Raw genomic sequence first — 21845 nt, forward strand, 5'->3', positions numbered from 1 at the left:
CATCCGGGGGGGGGGGCGCAGAGCAAACTCCCAATGGCACCATGAAGCAGCTCTCGAGGCAAAAGACAGAAGCGCTATGGGTTTTGCCTCCTTTGGCAACCTTTTTTTTACCTTTATGTTCTTGTCATGGGTGTAGCCAGAGGGGACAGTGCCCCTCCCCAGATGATAATAATAATAATAATTATTATTATTATTATTATTTATTTATTTATATCCCGCCCTCCCCAGCCGAAGCCAGGCTCAGAGTGGCTAACAACAATAAAAGTAACACAGCATTCTAAAATCAAGTAAAACAATAGAAATACTTAACTAACTGAACCAATCACGTCATTCTGCCCCACCCCAAAGTCCTCCCCACTAACAAAAACCCTGATTATGCCCATTATTCTTGAGAATGTTTTTTTATTTTAGAAGCTAATGGGGGGGTGTATTGGTTTGTTCTGTTCTTGTTTTTATTATGCATTTTGTGTTTTTAATATTGTATTTGCATGTTGTGAACCGCCCTGAGATCTATGGATGAAGGATGGTATATGAATTTAAATAAATAATAACAATAATAGGGGGGCTTTTGGTACTGGTCTCCCTCACCTTTATTTCTTATTTCCCACTTGGTTTTTTTTTTTTAGAAGACAGACACCCCAGGTTCAAATCTCACCTCAGGCCCAGCTGAGTATATGGTATACTGATACTCTCTCTGCCTCAGCCCCACATAAGGTTACCAGATGTCCCCGTTTCCCGGGGACAGCCCCCGGATTTACAAATCAGTCCCCATACAAAATCCATTGAAGTTGAAAATTGTCCCCGGATTCATTGGGGGGGGGGAATCTGGTAACCTTACATACAGTGGCTGGCATTTGAGGTAGACTGCCCTTGAAAGTGGAGGCTCCATCTAGCCTACGTAGCCAAAGAGAAAGGTAGTTTTAGCTAAGGGAGATCAGCTCAAATCAATTCCTGATGTCCCCAACAGGGAAAGATGATATACATGCACGGCAGTACTGGTCCCCAACCATCGCAATAAAGAGTTGATTTGATTTAAATAAACAACTCTTTATTGATGGTACAAGTTTTTAAATTAGATCCGAAAGCAATTTGGGGGCAGGCGAGTGTCAATCTGGAGAGGGCGATTAATGCTTTATTGATCTGTGACAGACTGACATAAGAACCTATGAAGGGCCTCTTGGGTCAGCCCATGGCCCATTGAGTCCAGCATTCTGTTCTCACAGTGACAAAGTAGAGGCCCATTATGGGAAAGCCACAAGAAGGACCCGGCAGAGCAGAACCACTGTGGCTGGTAGACATTCATAGCATTATCCTCCTCCATTAAACTGCTCAACTCTTTTAAAGTATGGTTACCAGATATTTTTCAATGAATCCGGGGACACTTTTTAAAAACCTTTTCTTTGAAGCTGAGTAGCAACAGGGAGTCAGTAGTGGGGATGGTGAGGTCAAAGACCCTGGGCCCAAGCACACATGCATATTGTATAAAGGTGTAATGCCCTTCTTTCGCACCCTGTGAAACATAAATGCGCAGAGTTTTTAAAAAACAGAGCAACAGCCGCCCGCAACTCCCGAGCCTCAGTCAAAACAAAGGGGGAAGGGGACAGGAGATCTGTACCACTGGACATCCCCGGTTCCCCTTCAGCAGTGGCTGACAAGCACATCATATGAGGACTTCCGGAGAGGGAAAATGGCGGGCGCCATGGCAGTGAGCAGCTCCTGAAGCCAGCCAGAGCCAACTGCGCTACCAGGCTGGCTCCGGGATGCTGAGGCTGCCGCTGCCATGTTTCCCGGGAACAGAATTGCAAATCCAGGGACATTCCAGGGACGGAATTTGTCCGGGGATAGATTTGCAAATCCGGGGAAAACCGGAGACGTCTGGTAACCCTATTTTAAAGTCATCTAGGTCAGCAGCCATTGCTGCCTCCTGCAGGAGTGAGTTCCATGTGCTGCGTAAAGAAGTGCTTTCATTTAACTGACCACGACTGGGTTGGTCCAGTGGAAACAGGGTGCAGGTCTTGGTGGCTTGCCAGCCATTCCCTCTGCTCTTAGTGGACCATGTTATTTATGACGGATTCAAACTGCTAAACATCAGAGAGAACTTCCTGACAGAAGGAGCTGTTGTGACTGTGGAACGGACCCCCTTGGAATGGGTGGGCTCTCCTCCCTTGGAGGCTTTTGAACAGAGTCTGGGCAGCCATCCATCAAGGATTCTTCAGGAGAGATTCCTGCATTGCAGGGGGCTGGACTAGATTACCCCTGAGGGTACCTTCCAACTCTACAATTATCTCTGATCTTAAGGGGAACCACATCAAGGCATTTCAAACACTGAGTTACCTTTGGAAAATTATTCCGGAAGATCCCCCTCACCTTATAAACATCCGGAAGCCTGTGGGTCCCAATTTTGTCGTCCCCTTCACACCCAGGAAACGGATGAACAAAGCTGCAATCCGGTCAACCAGCCGCAGATAGTCAAATTCCGTTGCGTACTTCGGATACACCTCCCTCAGGCAAATGGAAGGGAACTTGGCTTCTGAGGTCTTGCTGTCACCCAGCTCTGGGTTTTCCACCGGCCCTTCCTCAAGCAAATCATTCTCCCTCTCCCATTCAGCCTCTGAAGCCTCAGCCCTGCAGGCCAAACAGAAAGACAAAGATTGCATCAATGCATCTTCATTGCTTCCCATCTCGCGGCTGCCACTGCCATGATCCCATCCGAGAAGCGACCATATCCATCCATTAACACCCTTGCCGGCGCTCAGTACCGTAAAAACTCATTTTCAAGGGCTTAGGAGAGAAACTGGGTGCAAACATTTGCTCAGGCTTTAGAAGAACGCATTTTGAGCAAGAGAAAAAGGGTGGTGGCGGCAGCAGGAAACCTTCGGTTCAGCCATTGCTAAGGCCCTTGAAAATCAAAACACACCTGTGAGCATCTACCAGGCCTTCCAACTATCTGTGGCATGTTTGTGGTCAAGATTCCTGCTGTTTGGCTTACGCCAGTGTAGGCCTGCACAAATGCAGGCCTAGTAAATGGAGCACCGGGAAGGTTGTAGCTCAAATGGCAGAGTATCTGCTTTCCATGTTTTTATTTAGTCATTTGTTTATTAAATTTATTAGCTGCTTGATACCTAAAGGGTTTCCAAACAACTGGGAAAAATAAATATGCACAACTACCGTTATACTTTTGTTGCTGGCATCCGTCTGTCTCAAGCAACAATGGAATGTGTCTCCAGAGGTGATGTCAAATCACTGCATTAGCAGAACTGAAGTGACGTCTCTGGGGTACAAGCCTGGCCAGTGTTTATAAATATTTTGATAATGCCTTATGGAAACTAATACAATACTCTCCAGAATTAGCTGTACTACAGTGTCTGCCATCCTTGACCAATTGGCCACACTGACTAGGGGGGATGGAAGTTAAGAGTGCAACAAACATCTGGAGGGAACCACAGCTGGGTACTGCTGCTTTATGGAATAGGCCCTCCTCACTGAATATGTACAAAAGGGAAGGAAATGACATGTCAGCAGACTAGGGTAGGGGAGAGGTCTTCACTTGCAGCACCAACCACAAGGCAGGTAGCGATTTTATTTAGCTTTTCCCTAAAATTTATATACCAGTAGATGGCAACTCCCCACCCAAAATAAAACCCTCAAAGCAGTTTACAAAAAAGAAGAAAACAATAAAAATATAAGTAAAAACAGCTATTTGGAATGTAAAATAATTAAAATCAATGAGAAGCTGAAAACATATTAAAACACACATAAACACTCTACGTGTCTGAATAGGCTTGCCTAAACAAAAGCACTTTCAGTAGGTTCCAGAAAGAGGACCCAAATAATTACCGCCCAGTCAGTCTGACATCAATACCAGGGAAGATTCTGGAGCAGATCATTAAGCAAACAGTCTGTGAGCACCTAGAAAGGAATGCTGTGATCACCAATAGTCAGCATGGATTTCTGAAAAATAAGTCATGTCAGACGAACCTGATCTCGTTTTTTGACAGAATTACAAGCCTGGTAGATGAAGGGAACGCAGTGGATGTAGCCTACCTTGATTTCAGCAAGGCATTTGACAAGGTGCCCCATGATATTCTTGTAAAGAAGCTGGTAAAATGCGGTCTTGACTATGCTACCACTCAGTGGATTTGTAACTGGCTGACTGACCGAACCCAAAGGGTGCTCATCAATGGTTCCTCTTCATCCTGGAGAAGAGTGACTAGTGGGGTGCCACAGGGTTCTGTCTTGGGCCCGGTCTTATTCAACATCTTTATCAACGACTTGGATGATGGACTCAAGGGCATCCTGATCAAATTTGCAGATGACACCAAACTGGGAGGGGTGGCTAACACCCCAGAGGACAGGATCACACTTCAAAACGACCTTGACAGATTAGAGAACTGGGCCAAAACAAACAAGATGAATTTTAACAGGGAGAAATGTAAAGTATTGCACTTGGGCAAAAAAAATGAGAGGCACAAATACAAGATGGGTGACACCTGGCTTGAGAGCAGTACATGTGAAAAGGATCTAGGAGTCTTGGTTGACCACAAACTTGACATGAGCCAACAGTGTGACGCGGCAGCTAAAAAAGCCAATGCAATTCTGGGCTGCATCAATAGGAGTATAGCATCTAGATCAAGGGAAGTAATAGTGCCACTGTATTCTGCTCTGGTCAGACCTCACCTGGAGTACTGTGTCCAGTTCTGGGCACCACAGTTCAAGAAGGACACTGACAAACTGGAACGTGTCCAGAGGAGGGCAACCAAAATGGTCAAAGGCCTGGAAACGATGCCTTATGAGGAACGGCTAAGGGAGCTGGGCATGTTTAGCCTGGAGAAGAGGAGGTTAAGGGGTGATATGATAGCCATGTTCAAATATATAAAAGGATGTCACATAGAGGAGGGAGAAAGGTTGTTTTCTGCTGCTCCAGAGAAGCGGACACGGAGCAATGGATCCAAACTACAAGAAAGAAGATTCCACCTAAACATTAGGAAGAACTTCCTGACAGTAAGAGCTGTTCGACAGTGGAATTTGCTGCCAAGGAGTGTGGTGGAGTCTCCTTCTTTGGAGGTCTTTAAGCAGAGGCTTGACAACCATATGTCAGGAGTGCTCTGATGGTGTTTCCTGCTTGGCAGGGGGTTGGACTCGATGGCCCTTGTCGTCTCTTCCAACTCTATGATTCTATGATTCTATGATTCTATGAGTACAGTGAAGGTGCCTGCTTGATATCAATAGGCAGGGAGTTCCAAAGGACGATGGCACCAACATAATAAAATGTAGATTTCTTACAAATGCAGAACGAGTATTCTGTGGCACCTGTAATAGTGCCATTCCTGCAGATGGCAGCGGTCAAGCGGGTGCCTGTGAGGTAAGGCGATCTCGTAAGTAAACTGGTCCCAAGTTGTTAAGGTCTTTATATACTAATATTTCTGTGATTTTAAGTAGTTGAAAGCTGTTAATTAATTGTTGTCACTCGCCTTGGGTGAAGGCTGGGTAAAAAACTGTCGTAGCTGTAATAATATTAATAATAATGGCAACAGGTTAAACCTGGCCTGGTAGCAAATGGGCAGCCAGTGCAGATCTCTAGGCACAGATGTTAAATGCTGACAAGGCCTCACTCCTGCAGCATTCTGCCCTAACTGAAGCCCCCTGATAAAGGGAAGTCCCACATGGAGCGCATTGCAGCAGTCCAGCCTCGAAGCGACCAAGATGGAGCCACAATGTTCACGTCTTCCTTCCTCCCAAATGCTTCGTGTGTTTGTCGTGAGCAGGGAGGGCACTTGTATATCACTGGGGGGGGGGGGGATTTTTGTTCCATCTCACAGCTGCCTGACTATTCAGGCTGAACCAGGGAGGGAGCCTGAGCCAATTCGCATTGGCAAGCACAGGGCCACTCGCTGCATCACTTCAGGTGTTTTCTGGATGCAGCTCATTACGCAAAGCCTGCATAACCAAGGAGGTCAGGCCTGGACACCCATGCAAATCCATAAAGCCAGGTTTCAATTGGGATGTTAACAATTCTTAAAGGGGGGGTATGTTTAAATTCTCTGCTTAAAAACCACACATGTGGATTCCCCCCACCCTTTCCTGAACTGTTAGGTAAAATAGATCCCACCTGAAAACATTTCCTCCTCGATCTTGTGGCATTTAGGGAGCCACTGAGTCATGTTGGTGACATTCTTCCCAAGGAATCCCAGGTCCCAACATAACTCTCATTTAAAAAACAAACCTGTTCAGTGTGGCTCTGAGACAGAAGATAGACAGAAAAAAACCAAGCTCCTAATTTCCTTTTGACCCAGACATTGTCGTTTAACCAGTGCTATCAATGTTCACAGAGCTTTTACAGTACTGTGGAGTTTACTTAAAAGTGAAATTTGGAGGCTTAGCTCTTCAGCAGTAAAACATTCAAGCTGGGATAGCTCAGTCAGCGGAGTATGAGATTCTTAATCTCAGTCGTGGGTTCAAGCCCCACACTGGGCAAAATATTCCTACATAGCCCGGGGTTGGACTAGATGACCCTCATGGTCCCCTTCCAACTCCGCAATTCTATCAGAGTGATAGGCTTCAGGGAGATTGCGGAGACAGCAAGGCCCCCTCCACCAGCTTCCCTGGGACCAGCCATTGTTGGCCTTACCCTACTTGATGATTATGTTACCTATAATTTTTATTTTTTATTTTTTTAATTAATTTTTTATTCAGTTTCCTTTTTCATTCATTACATACATCCCATATCCATAACATTTTCTATTCATTCTTTCTTCCCTCCCCTCCTGGGCTTCCCCCAACTTCCGCTTCTGGTTCGTTTCTCCTTTCACCCACCTTGCTACCTCCTAAAAGAAAAGATACTAATAACATACCTATACAATAACATCTAACCTAAAAACATAAAAATGAAAATAAGCACACCATGTTATTTCTCTATCTTCTACACATTTTCTAATACTAATGATGTGAATGTTTATTTAAATCCTGCCATCAAGTCTATAGCCTTTCTTTGATTCTGCAGATATAATACAAATGGTTCCCATTCTTTTTCGAAGTCACTGTTGTCTTTTTCTCGTAGTCCGTCTGTCATTTATGGTGCCTCAGGCGCTTTATGGTTTAAAATAAAGCAATATATATATATATATAGGCAAATATTGCTTTATTTTAAACCATAAAGCACCTGAGGCACCGAAGTACATGAAAGACAGACCCCCCTCAAAAATATATAGACAGCCCCCTGCCCTCAGGTGTCAGCACACTGATATTGGACAGGGAAGAGAGGGGTAGTAGGATACAGGTACAGCAACACATGGCTTGAAAATACGTGCACCTATAGAACTGTACACTGAATAAAATTAAAAAGGCAGTGATATTCCCTTTGAATCCTCCAGCATGTTCTAAAGTTTTGCAAGAGACTTCAGTCAGCCTATTACGACTCTCATTACTCTGATCAGAACTATTTTATTTTATTTTATTTGCTTTGTACATTTTCTATTTCTGCTGGAAGTATCATATACTGTGGTGCTGTTTTTATTGAATTTTTTTCCCAATAGTGGAATTATTTAGTATTTATGCAGTTGAGACTGGGACAGCCAAGGAGAACAAGGGGTGAACAGATCTGGGCGCCATTACATGCAAGGCTGGGTGTGACAGACAGCAGAGGTAGACTGCAAGGGTCAGCAAACTTTTTCAGCAGGGGGCCGGTTCACTGTCCCTCCGACCTGGTGGGGGGCCGGACTATTTTTTTTTGGGGGGGGGGAATGAACGAATTCCTATGCCCCACAAATAACCCAGAGATGCATTTTAAATAAAACCACAGATTCTACTCATGTAAAAACACGCTGATTCCCAGACCGTCCACAGGCCGGATTTAGGTGATTGGGCCGGATCTGGCCCCCGGGCCTTAGGTTGCCTACCCATGAGCCAGAGCCTCCTCTTAAAATTCCACCAGAGGGCTGGAACCTCTCTTTGATTGGCTACAAAGCCAGCCAACCACAGAAGGGGGAGGAGCAGCACTTTGGGAGGGAGAATAAAAGGAGCCGGTTCTGAAGGAAAGAGTTAGATAGGGCTAAGGTTCAGGTGAGAACTGGACCATAAAGAAGGCTGATCGCTGAAGAATTGATGCTTTTGATTTATGGGGCTGGAGGAGACTCTTGGGAGTCCCATGGACTGCAAGAAGATCAAACCTATGCATGCTTAAGGAAATCAGCCCTGAGTGCTCACTGGAAGGGCAGATCCTGAAGTTGAGGCTCCAAGACTATGGCCACCTCATGAGAAGAGAAGACGCCCTAGAAAAGACCCTGATGTTGGGAAAGATGGAGGGCACAAGGAGAAGGGGACGGCAGAGGACGAGATGGTTGGATAGTGTTCTCGAAGCTACCAGCATGAGTTTGACCAAACTGCGGGAGGCAGTGGAAGACAGGAGTGCCTGGCGTGCTCTGGTCCATGGGGTCACAAAGAGTCGGACACGACTAAACGACTGAACAACAACAACAAAAGGTTCAGGTTAAGAGAAAGGGCTTCATTTGAGATGTTAGACAGGATTCAGGTTGAGAGATAGGGAGGAGGATAGGATTTGACTGAAGGAGACCTGGTTCCGAGTTCAGTTAAACATCCACACTGAGGAGAAAATCCATAGCAAGAGGACAGAGTCTTTAGGAAGAACTTTATGAGGGCAAGAGCTGTTAGACAGCAGTATGGACAACCTCAGAGGATGGTGGGCTCTCCTTCCTTGGAGGTTTTTAAGCAGAGGTTGAACGGCCATCTGCTGGGAAATTTCCAGCTGTAAATAGTGAATTTCAGGGGGTTGGAATGGGTGATCCTTGGGGTCTATTATTATTGTTTCCTGATACTATTTTGCTGTGTCTGCTGAACACTCATTTTTTACCATATGCTGCTTTCAGGAGTTCCAGCTGAAAACCTCTCTCCAAACTGAGTGAGCAGGCAGTAAACTGGCAAATGCAGTTCAATGCAAATTCCATGCTGGGAACTATTAGGAAAGGAACTGAAAATAAAACTGCTGATATACCAGTCTATGGTGTGGCTGCATTTGGAATACTCTGTACACTCATCTCACAAGAGGATGCTGTAGAGCTGAAAGACCAAAACGGCTAAGGGGATGGAGCCCCACGAGGGCTTCTTAGCTGAGAGAGAAGGCAAGCAAGAGGCAACATGACAGAAGTTTATTAAAAAAGGCATGGAGAAGGTAGAGAGGGGAAGGATTTTCTCCCTCTCTCACAATGCTAGAACTTGTGGTCGTCCAATGAAGTCGAATGTTGGAAGACACAGGGCAGGCGAAAGAAAATCCTTTTTCATGCAGCATGTGGTTAAACTGTGGAACTTCCTCTCACAGCAGGCAGGGATGTCCACCAACTTGGATGGCTTTGAAAGAGGACTAGGTGTTATGTACTGAAGTTCTCACCCTGGGCCAGCAGGGGGATACTGTAGATAGATATGCAAATGAAGGATCGAAAGTGACGTTCAGTGATTGGATAGTTTGTATGCAAATGAAGGATCGAAAGTGACGTTCAGTGGTTGGATAGTTTTAGAAAATGGCAACAGTTACATTGTTCTGGAGCTCTATATAAGCAGGCTGACTGAGCTCCTCAGTTCAGTTCTGTTCCAGCTTACAAATAAAGAGCTGCTTTGGAAGAATCGCTGTGTCGTCTGATATGTTCGCCCACAACTTAACACCAGGCAAATTCATGGAGGAGGAGAGGGGAAGAGGCAAGGCATGGCCACACAGGTGAGGCTGATTGGTAACTCACAGCACCTGGTGGCAAGAGCCGGGAAGGGATATAAGGTCAGCATTTTCCCTTCGGCTCTTTGCCACAGCAACACGTTCCCTGCCTTGCTGCGTTTGACTCCTTGACTCCTTGCTTCTTGATCCTCGGACCCCTGACTTTGTGACTCCTTGCTTCTTGATCCTCGGACCCCTGACTTTGTGACTCCTTGCTTCTTGATCCTCGGACCCTTGGCTTCTTGACTCCCGGCTCTCAGACCCTTGGCTTCCTGACTCCTGGCTTCTAGACTCCCCTTCCTGCTCCCACCCCGCCATCTTGCCCCCGGTCCCGGCGTCCCCAGCCGGGACTTTGATCACCCGTGAACCGGAGCATGACAGCTGGAGCTGATGGGCCCATGGCCTGATCCGAGAGGCTCTTCTTATGTCCTTATTGTGCTCTGGGGGCTTCTGCTGAGAATCAGTTGTGGCTCTTTGCTCTGGCAGAACAACTGAGGGCACGTCCTCTGGAGCAGACCTGCCTGGAAGTGGGGAGAGGGGGCCAGGGAGAGAGGGTGTGTCTGCTCCATAGAATTAAATTGTCTGACTGGCACAGCGGAGTCAGATTAAGCGAGCAAAAGGTCAAACCACACGGAAGGGCTTGCAGCGACACACGGAATAAAAAGCAGCACTTCGTTTACATACTAATGTCTGACCCCAATACATTCATTTCTCTAATTTTGCAGCTTGTGACAGATCTCCCTTCAGAAGGGATCACCAGCAGAGAAAATATTAATGACTTTTAGAGGAAGGGAAAGGAAGGTTGGAGTGGGGAGAGGGAGGAATATCAATTTGAACAAAGCTTATGAAAATCCCAAAGACTGCTTATCTTTTATACATGATTACTAATTTATTAATGTCCCCCCCCCCACTCCATGTCTGCACAATATCCTCTTCAGTCTCAGTGGCCTTAATCTTTATGCTAATGCACTTCCTCCTCCACCCCCTTTCTCGGTCCCTCAGCTACATTTCCAACTGCTAATTAAAGGCTTTGAGATTTTCGGGGAGGGGGCTCGGGTAGATGCCCAAACGGCAACTGTCAAGTTCAAAGCCAAACAGAGGCTCAAGCTGCTGTTGTGAGGCAGGCTCACATATATGCAGAGCACACTTAGGATATTTCATATCAGAGAAAATGATTCTTAAACCAGACTATTGTCACTTCCCCTCAGATTAATGGCAACCTAGGTTAGGTGTCTAGGGACTAGGGGGGCGCTCTGGTCTAAACCACTGAACCTAGGACTTGCCGATCAGAAGGTCGGCGGTTCGATTCCCCGTGACAGGGTGAGCTCCCCTTGCTCGGTCCCTGCTCCTGCCAACCTAGCAGTTCGAAAGCACATCAAAGTGCAAGTAGATAAATAGGTACCGCTCCGGCGGGAAGGTAAAGGGCATTTCCGTGCGCTGCTCTGGTTTGCCAGAAGCGGCTCAGTCCTGCTGGCCACATGACCCGGAAGCTGTACACCGGCTCCCTCAGCCAATAAAGCAAGATGAGCGTCACAATCCCAGAGTCATCTGCGACTGGACCTAATGGTCAGGGGTCGCTTTACCTTTTTTAGGTTAGGTGTCTTATACATAGTCAGATCATTGGTCCACCTTGCTCAGTACTATCTGCATTACCCAGCAGCAGCTCTCCAGAGTTTCAGACATGGGACAATTCCCAGTGCTGCCTGGAGACGCCAGCAGCCAAGTTAATAATACAAGAGGAGCCTGCAGGATTGGGCGAAGGGCCCCTCTGGTCCACCATCCTGTTCTCAAAGTGGCCAGTCAGATGCCCCCGTGGGAAACTGGCAAGCAGAAGCTGAGCACAAGAGACAGCTCCACGCATTTGGCTTTGCTGCTTCCAAATGTAGCCATTGATAGCCTTATCCTCCTCCACAAATTTGTCCAATCCTCTTTTAAAGTTATCCAAGCTGGTGGCCATCACTGCCTCCTGCAGGAGGGAGGTCCATAGTTTAACCTATGCACTATGTGAAAGTGAGGCTTTTTGCAAAGCATGGTGCTTGCACCAACAGACCCTGTGGAGCACCTTCATGCACGGGCTCTGTAGATTGGCTTACCTGCCCACTGTCAGCCTATAGGGCAGGCTTCTGCAACCTGGTGGCCTCCATTTGTTTTGGACTACGGTTCCCATCATCCCCAGGCCAGTGGCCATGGATAATGGGAACTGTAGTCCAAAACAGATGGTACTTGTCCATCTGGGAAGGCAGCCTATCTGGGAGCAGGAAAACTCTGACCCTAAACCTCTGCTGCCTTGTGGGATATCTTCGGAAGAAAAGGCTCAAGAGTAAACCCTACACAAATCCAGAGTGGAGTCCTTAAGATGGTTGGGTAGGACCTTGTATGCTTCCTTCCGGCAACTCCTGCAGCCAAGCTGATGCTAAGCGTATGGCTCTGCTTTCCTCCCATCAGGAAGGTAAAGAGGGGGTTTTGTCACCTGGGCTGCCCAGGACCTCCACACACTGCCCAGGCTTGTGCCCTGGGAAGGTAACTTTGGTACTGCTAAAGCAATGGTTTGACAACACCCTCAGAGGCACACTCCATTGTCTCTCAAGACAGACCAATGCCAGGTCCCTGGCTTGGTTTCCAGACCCCAGATCAACTTGGTCACCCTCCTCTGCACACCTTCCAGCTTGTCAACATCCTTCCAATATTGTGGTGCCCAGAATTAGACACAGTATTCCAGGTGTGGTCTGACAAAGGCAGAATAGTGCAGTGCTGTTTTTTTTCTATTGATCTGGACACTATACTTCTGTTGGTGCAGCCTAGAATAGCATTAGCTTTTTTTGCTGCCGCCACCACACTGTTATGTTAAGTCTGTGATCCACCAAGCCCCGTAGATCCTTTTCTTATATACTGCTAGTAAGCCAGGTGTTCCCATCTTATTATTAGTGGATCCAGTTCTTCCTCCCTAAGGGCAGAACCTTACATTTGTCCCTATTGAAATTCATTTTGTTAGTTTGGGCCCAGTTCTCCAGTGTGTTATAAGGTCATTTTGAATCCCGATTCTGTCTTCTGCAGCACTAGCTACCCCTCCCAGTTCAGTGTCATCTATAAACTGGATGTGCATTTGCTCAATTCCTTCATCAACTTACTTATTTTTTTTCTACACTTTGGACTACTGTGGGCACCAGTTCACACCCTTGGACATGCATTGTGGGCCAGACACAACTCACTGCCATCTTGCAGATGGCACTCTCCAGCTGAGTGCTGTTTTGCTCCGTTTGAAACCTTAAAAACCTTAAACCTATGAAACCTATGAAACCTTAAAAAATATTTGTAGCTGGCCTCTTAAAAACAACCCTAACCCCTACCTTTCATGACTTACCGTATTTTTTGCACCATAACACTCACTTTTTTCCTCCTAGAAAGTAAGGGGAAATGTCTGTGCGTGTTATGGAGGGAATGCCTACGGGTGGCATGCCTACGGATTTTCCTCCTCTAAAAACTACGTGCGTGTTATGGTCGGGTGCGTGTTATAGAGCGAAAAATACGGTATGTACACCTTTTTCTAGCTCCCGCACAAGTCCGGTTAAAAAACGAGACTGCCTTTTCTACCAGGAAGCACAAGTACTCAGGAATAAAGAGAGTGCCATTTAGCAAGCTAGCAGACATATCATGTTTGCATCCTAATACAATTGCTTACATCAGGAACTAGCTCAAAGGACAATTTTAATAGACTTTCACAGAACTCCTGGGCTATATAAAATATCATTTAATTAACCCAGACAAATTCATATTTTTTCTTCATTTGTCCTTCCAGACCTTGGTCTGTTCCCATTCCGTGAACACAGCACAGAGCTTCTCTTCCACCAAGAACTGTGGGCAAATTACTTCTTCCGCCACCCTGTTGCCAAGAGAATCATAGAGCTGTAAATTTGGGAAACCCAAGCGCCATCTAGTCCAACCCCCAGCAATGCAGGAATCACAGCTAAATAAACCCTGTCAGATGGCCTCCCAACTTTTGCTTAAAAACATCCAAGGAAGGAAAATGCTCCACCTCTCGTGGGAGTCTGTTGCATTGTCAAACAGAAAATTCTCCCTGATGTATAGTCAGAATCTCCCTCATTCTAATTTGAATCCCTCCTTCCCTTTGTTGTTGTTGTTTAGTCGAGTCCGACTCTTCGTGACCTCCTGGACCAGAGCTCGCCAGGCACTCCTGTCTTCCACTGCCTCCCGCAGTTTGGTCAAACTCATGCTGGTAGCTTCGAGAACACTGTCCCACCATCTCGTCCTCTGTCGTCCCCTTCTCCTTGTGCCCTCCATCTTTCCCAACATCAGGGTCTTTTCCAGGAAGTCTTCTCTTCTCATGAGGTGGCCAAAGTCTTGGAGCCTCAGCTTCAGGATCTGTCCTTCCAGTGAGCACTCAGGGCTGATTTCCTTCTGAATGGATCGGTTTGATGACCTTGCAGTCCATGGGACTCTCAAGAGTCTCCTCCAGCACCAGAATTCAAAAGCATCAATTCTTCGGCGATCAGCCTTCTTTATGGTCCAGCTCTCACTTCCAACGCACAATCCTCTTCCCCTTAAAGCCCCCTGTTGATGCCCACCCCTTCAGCTAAGACAGCATTTCGCTTCTCTTGCAGAGAAGACTGCACTGAAGGCAAACATTTGTTGCTGACAGCCTCTATGTACACCTCAGGGAATGTTTATGCAGACCACAGGCAGGTCACAGGTGGGCAAGAGTGAACCTCTGCGCTACTTGCTATGAGTCTCAAGAAAGTGTTCGGAGGGGCTCGTCTAATCAGGATGAGGGTCTGGGGGAGGTCTAGGAGATGCCCAATCGTGGACCTGGGGAGGGAACCCAGCCAGCTGCACCAGGACCCTGGGGGTCATCCAAGCTTTCAAGGGTGAGTCTGAGGGAGAGGAATTTGACCACTGTGATTGGCAGAACTTGCACTGTTACAGGTGCCACATAAAACCCGTTCCACATTTGTAACAACTCAAATCTTTCAGTGTGGCAGCGCCTGCACTTTGGAACTCCCTGCCTATTGACTGCACACTGTATACTTTTTTGGTGTACATCAAGCAGTGCATAGATTTTACGAAATAAAGTAAACAAGTGCCCCCCCTGCACTTTATTGCTCCAGATGCATCCAGATTCCCACCACTCCAATTCTGCAAAAATAAAAATAAAATGCAGCCATACATAATCTAATTTGATCGGGTTGCAGGAGAGAAAAGCACCAAGTTGTTTAAAAGACAAATCGAGTTTTCAAAATAGAATTTTAATTTTGACAAACGCTTTGGGGAATGCATGCTTACGCTGCTTTATCTCCCATACCTGGTGATTAAGTTAATTTATACTTAATGGAAGAGGGTCTCACTCTAATCTCCAGGCAGCCTCGACAGCTGCCTCTGATGAAGGTATTTCTTGGGGCCTTTAAAGCCGCTTGCAAAGTGGAGGTAATGAAAAACTGGAGAGGTTGCTAAATTCACACCTGAAGGATGCTTGTCACACAGGGGAACAGTGAGTGATGCCACTCAGGCGATGGGAAAGTCACCGTTGTCCTGGCTCTCACTTAAGAATGAAGAACTCAAGCTTGGGGGGTGTTTTCCGTTATAAAAGTGTTACGCTGAGATCAGTGTGGTAAGCACAAAAGGGTTCAAAGGCTCAGCAGCTGCCATGCTATGTATTCTGTGTTTTCTTTTGTATTATGTTGTGAACCAGCCGGTGATCTTCAGATGAAGGGTGGCATACAAATTTAATTAATCATCATCATCAATAGTAACACCCTCGAGGTCCCGGGCCCTAAGGAAGTCAGATTAGCCTCAACCAGAGCCAGGGCCTTTTCAACACTGGCCCCGGCCTGGTGGAACGCTCTGTCTCATGATACCAGGGCTCTGCGGGATCTGATTTCTTTCCACAGGGCCTGTAAGGCAGAGGTGTTCCGCCTGGCCTTTGGCTTGGAATCAACTTGATCCCCACACCTTTCCTTTTTCCTTTTTCCTTCTGTGATGGAACTCCTATTTGGGGACTTCCCTGGCTTTTTTCTGGCCCATGTAGGACCAGTCTGGATAGTTGACCTTGGTGAAGACTTGACGTTTTCATCCCCAAAAAGTTTTTTATTTCAGTTCCTACTGAAATGAGGCTTCATTTTAACGTTGTATTTTAATATTGTTTTTAAGTTGTATTTCAATCAATTGTTTTTATACCTGGTGTTAGCTGCCCTGAGCCCAGTTTTGGCTGGGGAGGGCAGGGTATAAATAAAATTTAATCATCATCACAATCATAATCCTAAATAAACATCTGGTCTAACCTGCTGCAATGTTGGAATCACAGCTAAAGAATTCCGCCTCAAAGATGCTCATCCAACCTCCACTTAAAAACCTCCAACCAAAGCTGTTTTCCAGCACCTGGTATTCAGAAGCATGGCTGCCTCAAACTGCGAAGGAAGAGCACAGCCATCATGGCTAGTAAAGGTAAAGGGACCCCTGACCATTAGGTCCAGTCGCAGACGACTCTGAGGTTGCAGCGCTCATCTTGCTTTACTGGCCGAGGAAGCCGACGTACAGCTTCCGGGTCATGTGGCCAGCAGGACTAAGCCGCTTCTGGCGAACCAGAAAAGCGCACGGAAATGCCGCTTACCTTCCCGCCAGAGCAGTACCTATTTATCTACTTGCACTTTGACGTGCTTTCAAACTGCTAGGTTGGCAGGAGCAGGGACCGAGCAACGGGAGCTCACCCCGTTGCAGGGATTCGAACCGCTAACCTTCTGATCAGCAAGTCCTAGGCTCTGTGGTTTAACCCACAGCGCCACCCGCAAGCCATAGTCCAATCCTCCTTAAAGCTATCCTTCTTGGCAGCCATCATTGCCTCCCACGGGAGCAAGACCTGCAGTTTAATGATGCCCTGCTTTCCTTTCTCTGTCCTGAATCTCCCAACATTCAGATTCATGGGAAGCTTACAAGCTCTAGTCTTAAGAGAGAAGGAGAAAAGCTGTTCGGCATCCGCAACAGATAAAATTGATGGAGGCAAATTCTGAGTGCTTTATCTGAGAATGAAGGGACAAGAACTCTCTGCTGAAAGAGAGGAGGTGTGCAGTGCTACCCGAACGACTGTAAGATGCTGTAGCTGACAGAAGCTGTAGCCTGAAACAGCTGGAGGGGGCCACTGGGCTTGCAAAGGCTGGATTAAATCATCCTGCCAGAAAGGTGGGAACCACAGAATTATGGCCTTGGAAGGAACCCTAAGGGTTATCTAGTCCAACCCCCTGTAGTGAAAGAAGTGCCAGTATGCTGGTCTGGGCTGCTCTGCCAGGCTTTATTCTGATCAAACTATATTCTGCGGCAGAGAAAACAGCAACACCAGTTTCGGGGAGTGGAGCCAGGAAGAGCCAGCCTGATCACGGCACTGGGAGCCCCGAGGTAATACAGTTCATTAACTGCAAAATGTTGCTGCATATCCAAGGCTGAGAACTAAGGAATAAATTATGCTTGAAATGTAAGAGGCAGGGACAGCATTATCGCCTTAACTGTGTAAATGGGGTGGGGGGTGGGGAGGGAAAGCCTCCCCTTAATGCAGAAGAAACATCCACTACTCATTTATTCTTCCTCCTTTGAGTGTTTCTTGCTGTGAAAAGAGATGAAGGCAGAATTTGCAGGAGAGGGCGGGATTTGCAGGAGGAGACATGGAGGCGGGGGCTTCTCCCCCTCTACGCAGAATACTTTTCTAATCAAACAGGCTCCAGAGGCAAATGGAACAAGGCTACATTCCCAGCACAAATTCTGATTCCAAGATATTCCTCTGTTGAGGCCAAGGAAGAGCCTTGCCAAAGGAAACCCAGTGCTGATCTAATCCAGCATCTGATTTCCAATGGCAATGAGCCACCTACATCAAGCAGGTACATGCCGGCAGGAGCCGCCATCGCTCTTTGCCTCCAAGCAATTGCTACTTAGAGGTAGATTGCTTCCGACAATGGAGGTTCTAATTCACCATCATAGCTGGCAGGCATTGATAAACCACGTCTTTCCGCAGGGCCTGCAAGACAGAGCTGTTCCACCAGGCCTTTGGCCAAAGCACAGTCTGACCCCCTCCTTCGGTCATCCTCAAATAACTCTAGCCCCCCCCCCACCTCTTTCCCCGTTTGCTTCCTAATGTCTCAACAAATGAAACTGATTTGTAAGAATGTTACATGGGGGTGGGAAACGAGAGAGACATTGCAAACACTTTTGTAAATCAAGAAAATCTTTTTTTTTTTTTTTAGGGAAAAAAGAACTCTAGCCCAAAGGTTGCCATTAATTTGATTTTGAACTGATTTTAGAATGAATTGATTTTAGAATGCATTTCAATTTATTGTGATTTTATGTGAACTGTGTTGCTTTTATTGTTGTTCACCACTCTGAGCCCGGCTTCAGCTGGGGAGGGCGGGATATAAATAAATTATTATTATTATTATTATTATTATTATTAAACAATTCTTTAAAAGCTATCTTGAGGCATAGACCCAATATCAAAGTGAACCAGAACCAGGACAGGGCAGTGGATGAGGGGAGGCTGCAGCTATCACTGCCTCCTGTGGAAGTGAGTTCCACAGTTTAACTATGCACTGCACAAAGAAGGACTTTTTGTCATCTGTCCTGAATCTTCCAACATTCAGCTTCAGATCTAGCATTGTGAGAGGAGGAGGAGGAGGAACACTTTCTTCTGCCCAGTGTGAAGCTACAAGGAGATCCCATTTGGCCTGTGGGTCCACAACCTTGATATATGTCTCCCCACTGCCTCCAAATTTACTCAAGGAACTTCCAAACGCTCATCACAAGTCTTGTGGAATAAAAAAAAGGGAAGTGCAACATTTTTTAGTGACAGAAATGGGTGGCCAAAGAAGCTACTCTTATTATTATTCGTAAAGAAGAAGAAAAAGCCTCTCCCCATTTTTCTCTGGGCTAATTAGCGCTAATAAAGCAAGACTCAAATATTTCCTTTTGACGCGACAGGGAAGCAGAATCATTAGTGCTGAAGGGAAAGAGCCGGGGAAGACGGGGGGGGGGGGGGGGGAGGCACTTCAAAAGCCATTTGGAGCGTATGCAGGCAAAAGTGATACACGCAGCTTCCAATTAGGCAGAATGCCTGGTGGCAAAAAAAAAAGGAAGGAAGGAAAGGGTGCAAATCCCCCTTCCCCTCCCCCGTTTAAGCCTCAGAAATCTAACTTGAAGCATCATATTCTCCTCTGTGTACGCGCACGCCAGACACCTTCCAAATAAACCGCCAGCAATTAAATCCGACTTTTGCAATGTTTTAATTTGGTAGTTTGCTGCGCCTGCAGAGCTGGCAACTCCACCCATCGCTCACCCACCTGGCAGGAAGGAAGAGAGTTTTCAGGAGAGTGGACGCTTTCTCATTCAGAAGGGAAAATCTCGCATCTTTCCCTGGGATGGTGGAGTGTGTTAGAGGAATTTTGAGGTCTTAGATATATGTTAAGTGTACCAACCAAGCACATATATAGATCAGCACAGGAAGACTGACCTGGAACCATTTCGATTCCCAAACTGAGCAAATGTTTTCTCTGCAAGGTCAAAGGAAAATGGAAAAGCCTCCCCATTGTCTTTTCCTTCACAAATCCTGTCTTAAGGGCACATTTAAGATATGACTAGAGTGTAAGCTTGTGACCTGGCTCAGGAACTAAGTATTTATCATTACAAAAGACTAGCCAGGCTACCCAGGCAATCCAATCAAGTGACCATTAAACAGGTAACCTGGCAGACAGGAGGTAAACAAAGCACTCAGATTTCTGCTGTAGACCGCCCTTCCTGTGCTGTAGGTATGATGTATGGGGGGGGGGGTCCTTGAGCTCCACCCCTTCTGTGATGTATGTATGATGTATGGAGGGGTGGTCTTGAGCTCCAGGGCGGGGAATTTAAAATGTCTATATAAGGGCAGGCACACTTTTGTTCTGGGTTCCTCCTCCCTCCTGCGTGTGAGGGGAGCACCCTGTTGCAACAGATCAATAAAGATCAGGCTTACTAGCTGCTTTGCTTCTCAATATTCTCTGGTTGGCCTCTGTTATTTTCTCCTACCAATAGGGAACCTATGTAAGGACTCTGTATGGGCTTTTGGGTACCCCATAAGGGAAAAAGGGCAGATTTTGTTTACGACACGGTTCTCCAGGTTGGTGACCCATCACTATATCCTGAATCCCACAGCTTACCTTCCCTACACCTTACAACATTCAGCTTGTCGGATAACCCAGAGTCCTACTATTATGCAAGGGGGAAGGGGGGGTCCCTATTCACTCTCTCCGCACGAGTTCTCATTCCTACATCCCTTATTGGTGATCCAAAAATAAATCACACTGCAGCTCCTGACAGATCTGGAAGCACTTTCAGAGAGAATTGAGATGCATGGTGCAATGGGGGGGGGGATCAAAGCAGGGCATTATTAACTCAATGTAAAAGATAAACATCGCCAGGGAACAATATGCAGCTTCTATAAAGGGCATCAGAATGTTTCTCTGAGCCATTAATTTCTCACGACTGTGAAAAGCTTTAGGGGTGGTATCTTTAAAGTCCTTACTTTCATTCTGATGCTTCATTTGTTTTAATTGAGGAGGCAATTAGTGGCAAATCAAATCTATCCACACACAGATAGCTTCACCTACTGGATAGTGGCATATCAACTGCCTACAATGTCAACACAGGCCACAGGACTTTATTAGATCAAGGAAAACAGAATCTAAAACCCGTATCTATTCCCCAGAAGAGAAAAATCAGTTGGAGGGCGGGGGCAGGGCGGGAGATTTTGGTCAAAGAAACAGTACAAAGGGATTTTTTGCTGGAAGTGTTGAGATGCAACTCATCTTGTCCTGGGGAAGATCGAGAGAGGAACCTCCAAGTTTGCTAGACTGTCCTTTCTGACCTAACCTGTACTCACCTTCCCGGCAACGGTGGCTTTTATCCGTCTCTCACCACAGTGGAACTTGTGGACCACCAATGAAACTGAGTGCTGGAATATTCAGCACAGATAAAAGGAAGGAAGTACCTCGTACGGGACCGCCTCTCCTGGTATATGCCCCATGGAGGACCTTAAGGCCCATAAATGACAACACTTTGGAGGTCCCAAGTCGCAAGGTGGTTAGATTGGTCTCAACCAGGGCCAGGGTCTTTTTAGTACTGGCCCTGACTTGGTGGAACGTTCTGTCCCAAGAGACCAGGGCCCTGCGGGACTTGACATCTTTCCGCAGGGCCTGCAAGACAGAGCTGTTCCACTAGGCCTTTGGCCAAGGCACAGTCTGACCCCCTCCTTCTGTAATCCTCACAGAACTCTAACCCAATGGTTGCCATTAATTTGATTCTGAATTGATTTTAGAATGAATTGATTTTAGAATGCTGTGTTACTTTTATTGTTGTTAGCCGCTCTGAGCCCGGCTTCGGCTGGGGAGGGCGGGACATAAATAAATTATTATTATTATTATTATTATTATTATTATTATTATTATTACTATTATTATTATTATCGCAGAGCATAGTAAACCTGTGGAACTCACTTCAACAGGAGGCAGTGGTGGACACCAAAATGGATGGGCTTCAAATGCGGAGTAGACAAATGCATGGAGAAGGCTGTCAATGACTACATTCCATCTTCACAAGTCAGAGGCAGGAAAGCTTCCAGATACCAGCTGCTGGAAGCCACCTGGGTGGGGTGCTGAGTAATCCTGTGGCTCATGCCATGCCTGTGTACTTCCCAGAAAAGGCATCTGGTTGGCCACTGAGAGAACAAGGGGCTGGACTAGACGGGCCACTGGCCTGATCCAGCAGCCTCTGCCTATGTCCTTTTTTAAAAAAATGCTTTTTATTGAGTTTTCTTTAACACAAACAAAACAAAATAAATACACTAAATGTTCTACAATCCTATGTACACTTATTTTCTCAGCGCTCTGTCGAGCACAGACTTCCCTCCCTCCCTTCAGAGGTTTTCATATTAATCTTTCATTTTTCACAGATTCTTAACATCATCCTGTTCATATCATAAGGTTTATTTTAATCCTACTAGAGCCTTTAAACCTCTGCAATTATTACGTATATACTCCAGAAATTTACTCCACTCACTTCTGAACTTTGTTTCCCCTTGGTTGCAGATTCTGCGGGTCAGTTTTGC

At 46.3% G+C, this 21845-nt stretch overlaps 1 protein-coding gene across 1 annotated transcript in view; it reads right to left on the reverse strand.

Moving 5' to 3' along the window:
• TTLL11 (tubulin tyrosine ligase like 11) overlaps nt 1–21845 on the reverse strand; it is a 76283-nt gene that overhangs the window by 6394 nt on the left and 48044 nt on the right. The window contains exon 7 of the mRNA XM_083597307.1: nt 2368–2625. Within this exon, the coding sequence (XP_083453433.1) occupies nt 2368–2625 (258 nt within the window). The remainder of the gene's footprint in view (nt 1–2367; nt 2626–21845) is intronic.

This window comes from Podarcis filfolensis, assembly GCF_964270895.1.
Source record: "Podarcis filfolensis genome assembly, chromosome: Z".
NCBI classification, from domain to species: domain Eukaryota; kingdom Metazoa; phylum Chordata; class Lepidosauria; order Squamata; family Lacertidae; genus Podarcis; species Podarcis filfolensis.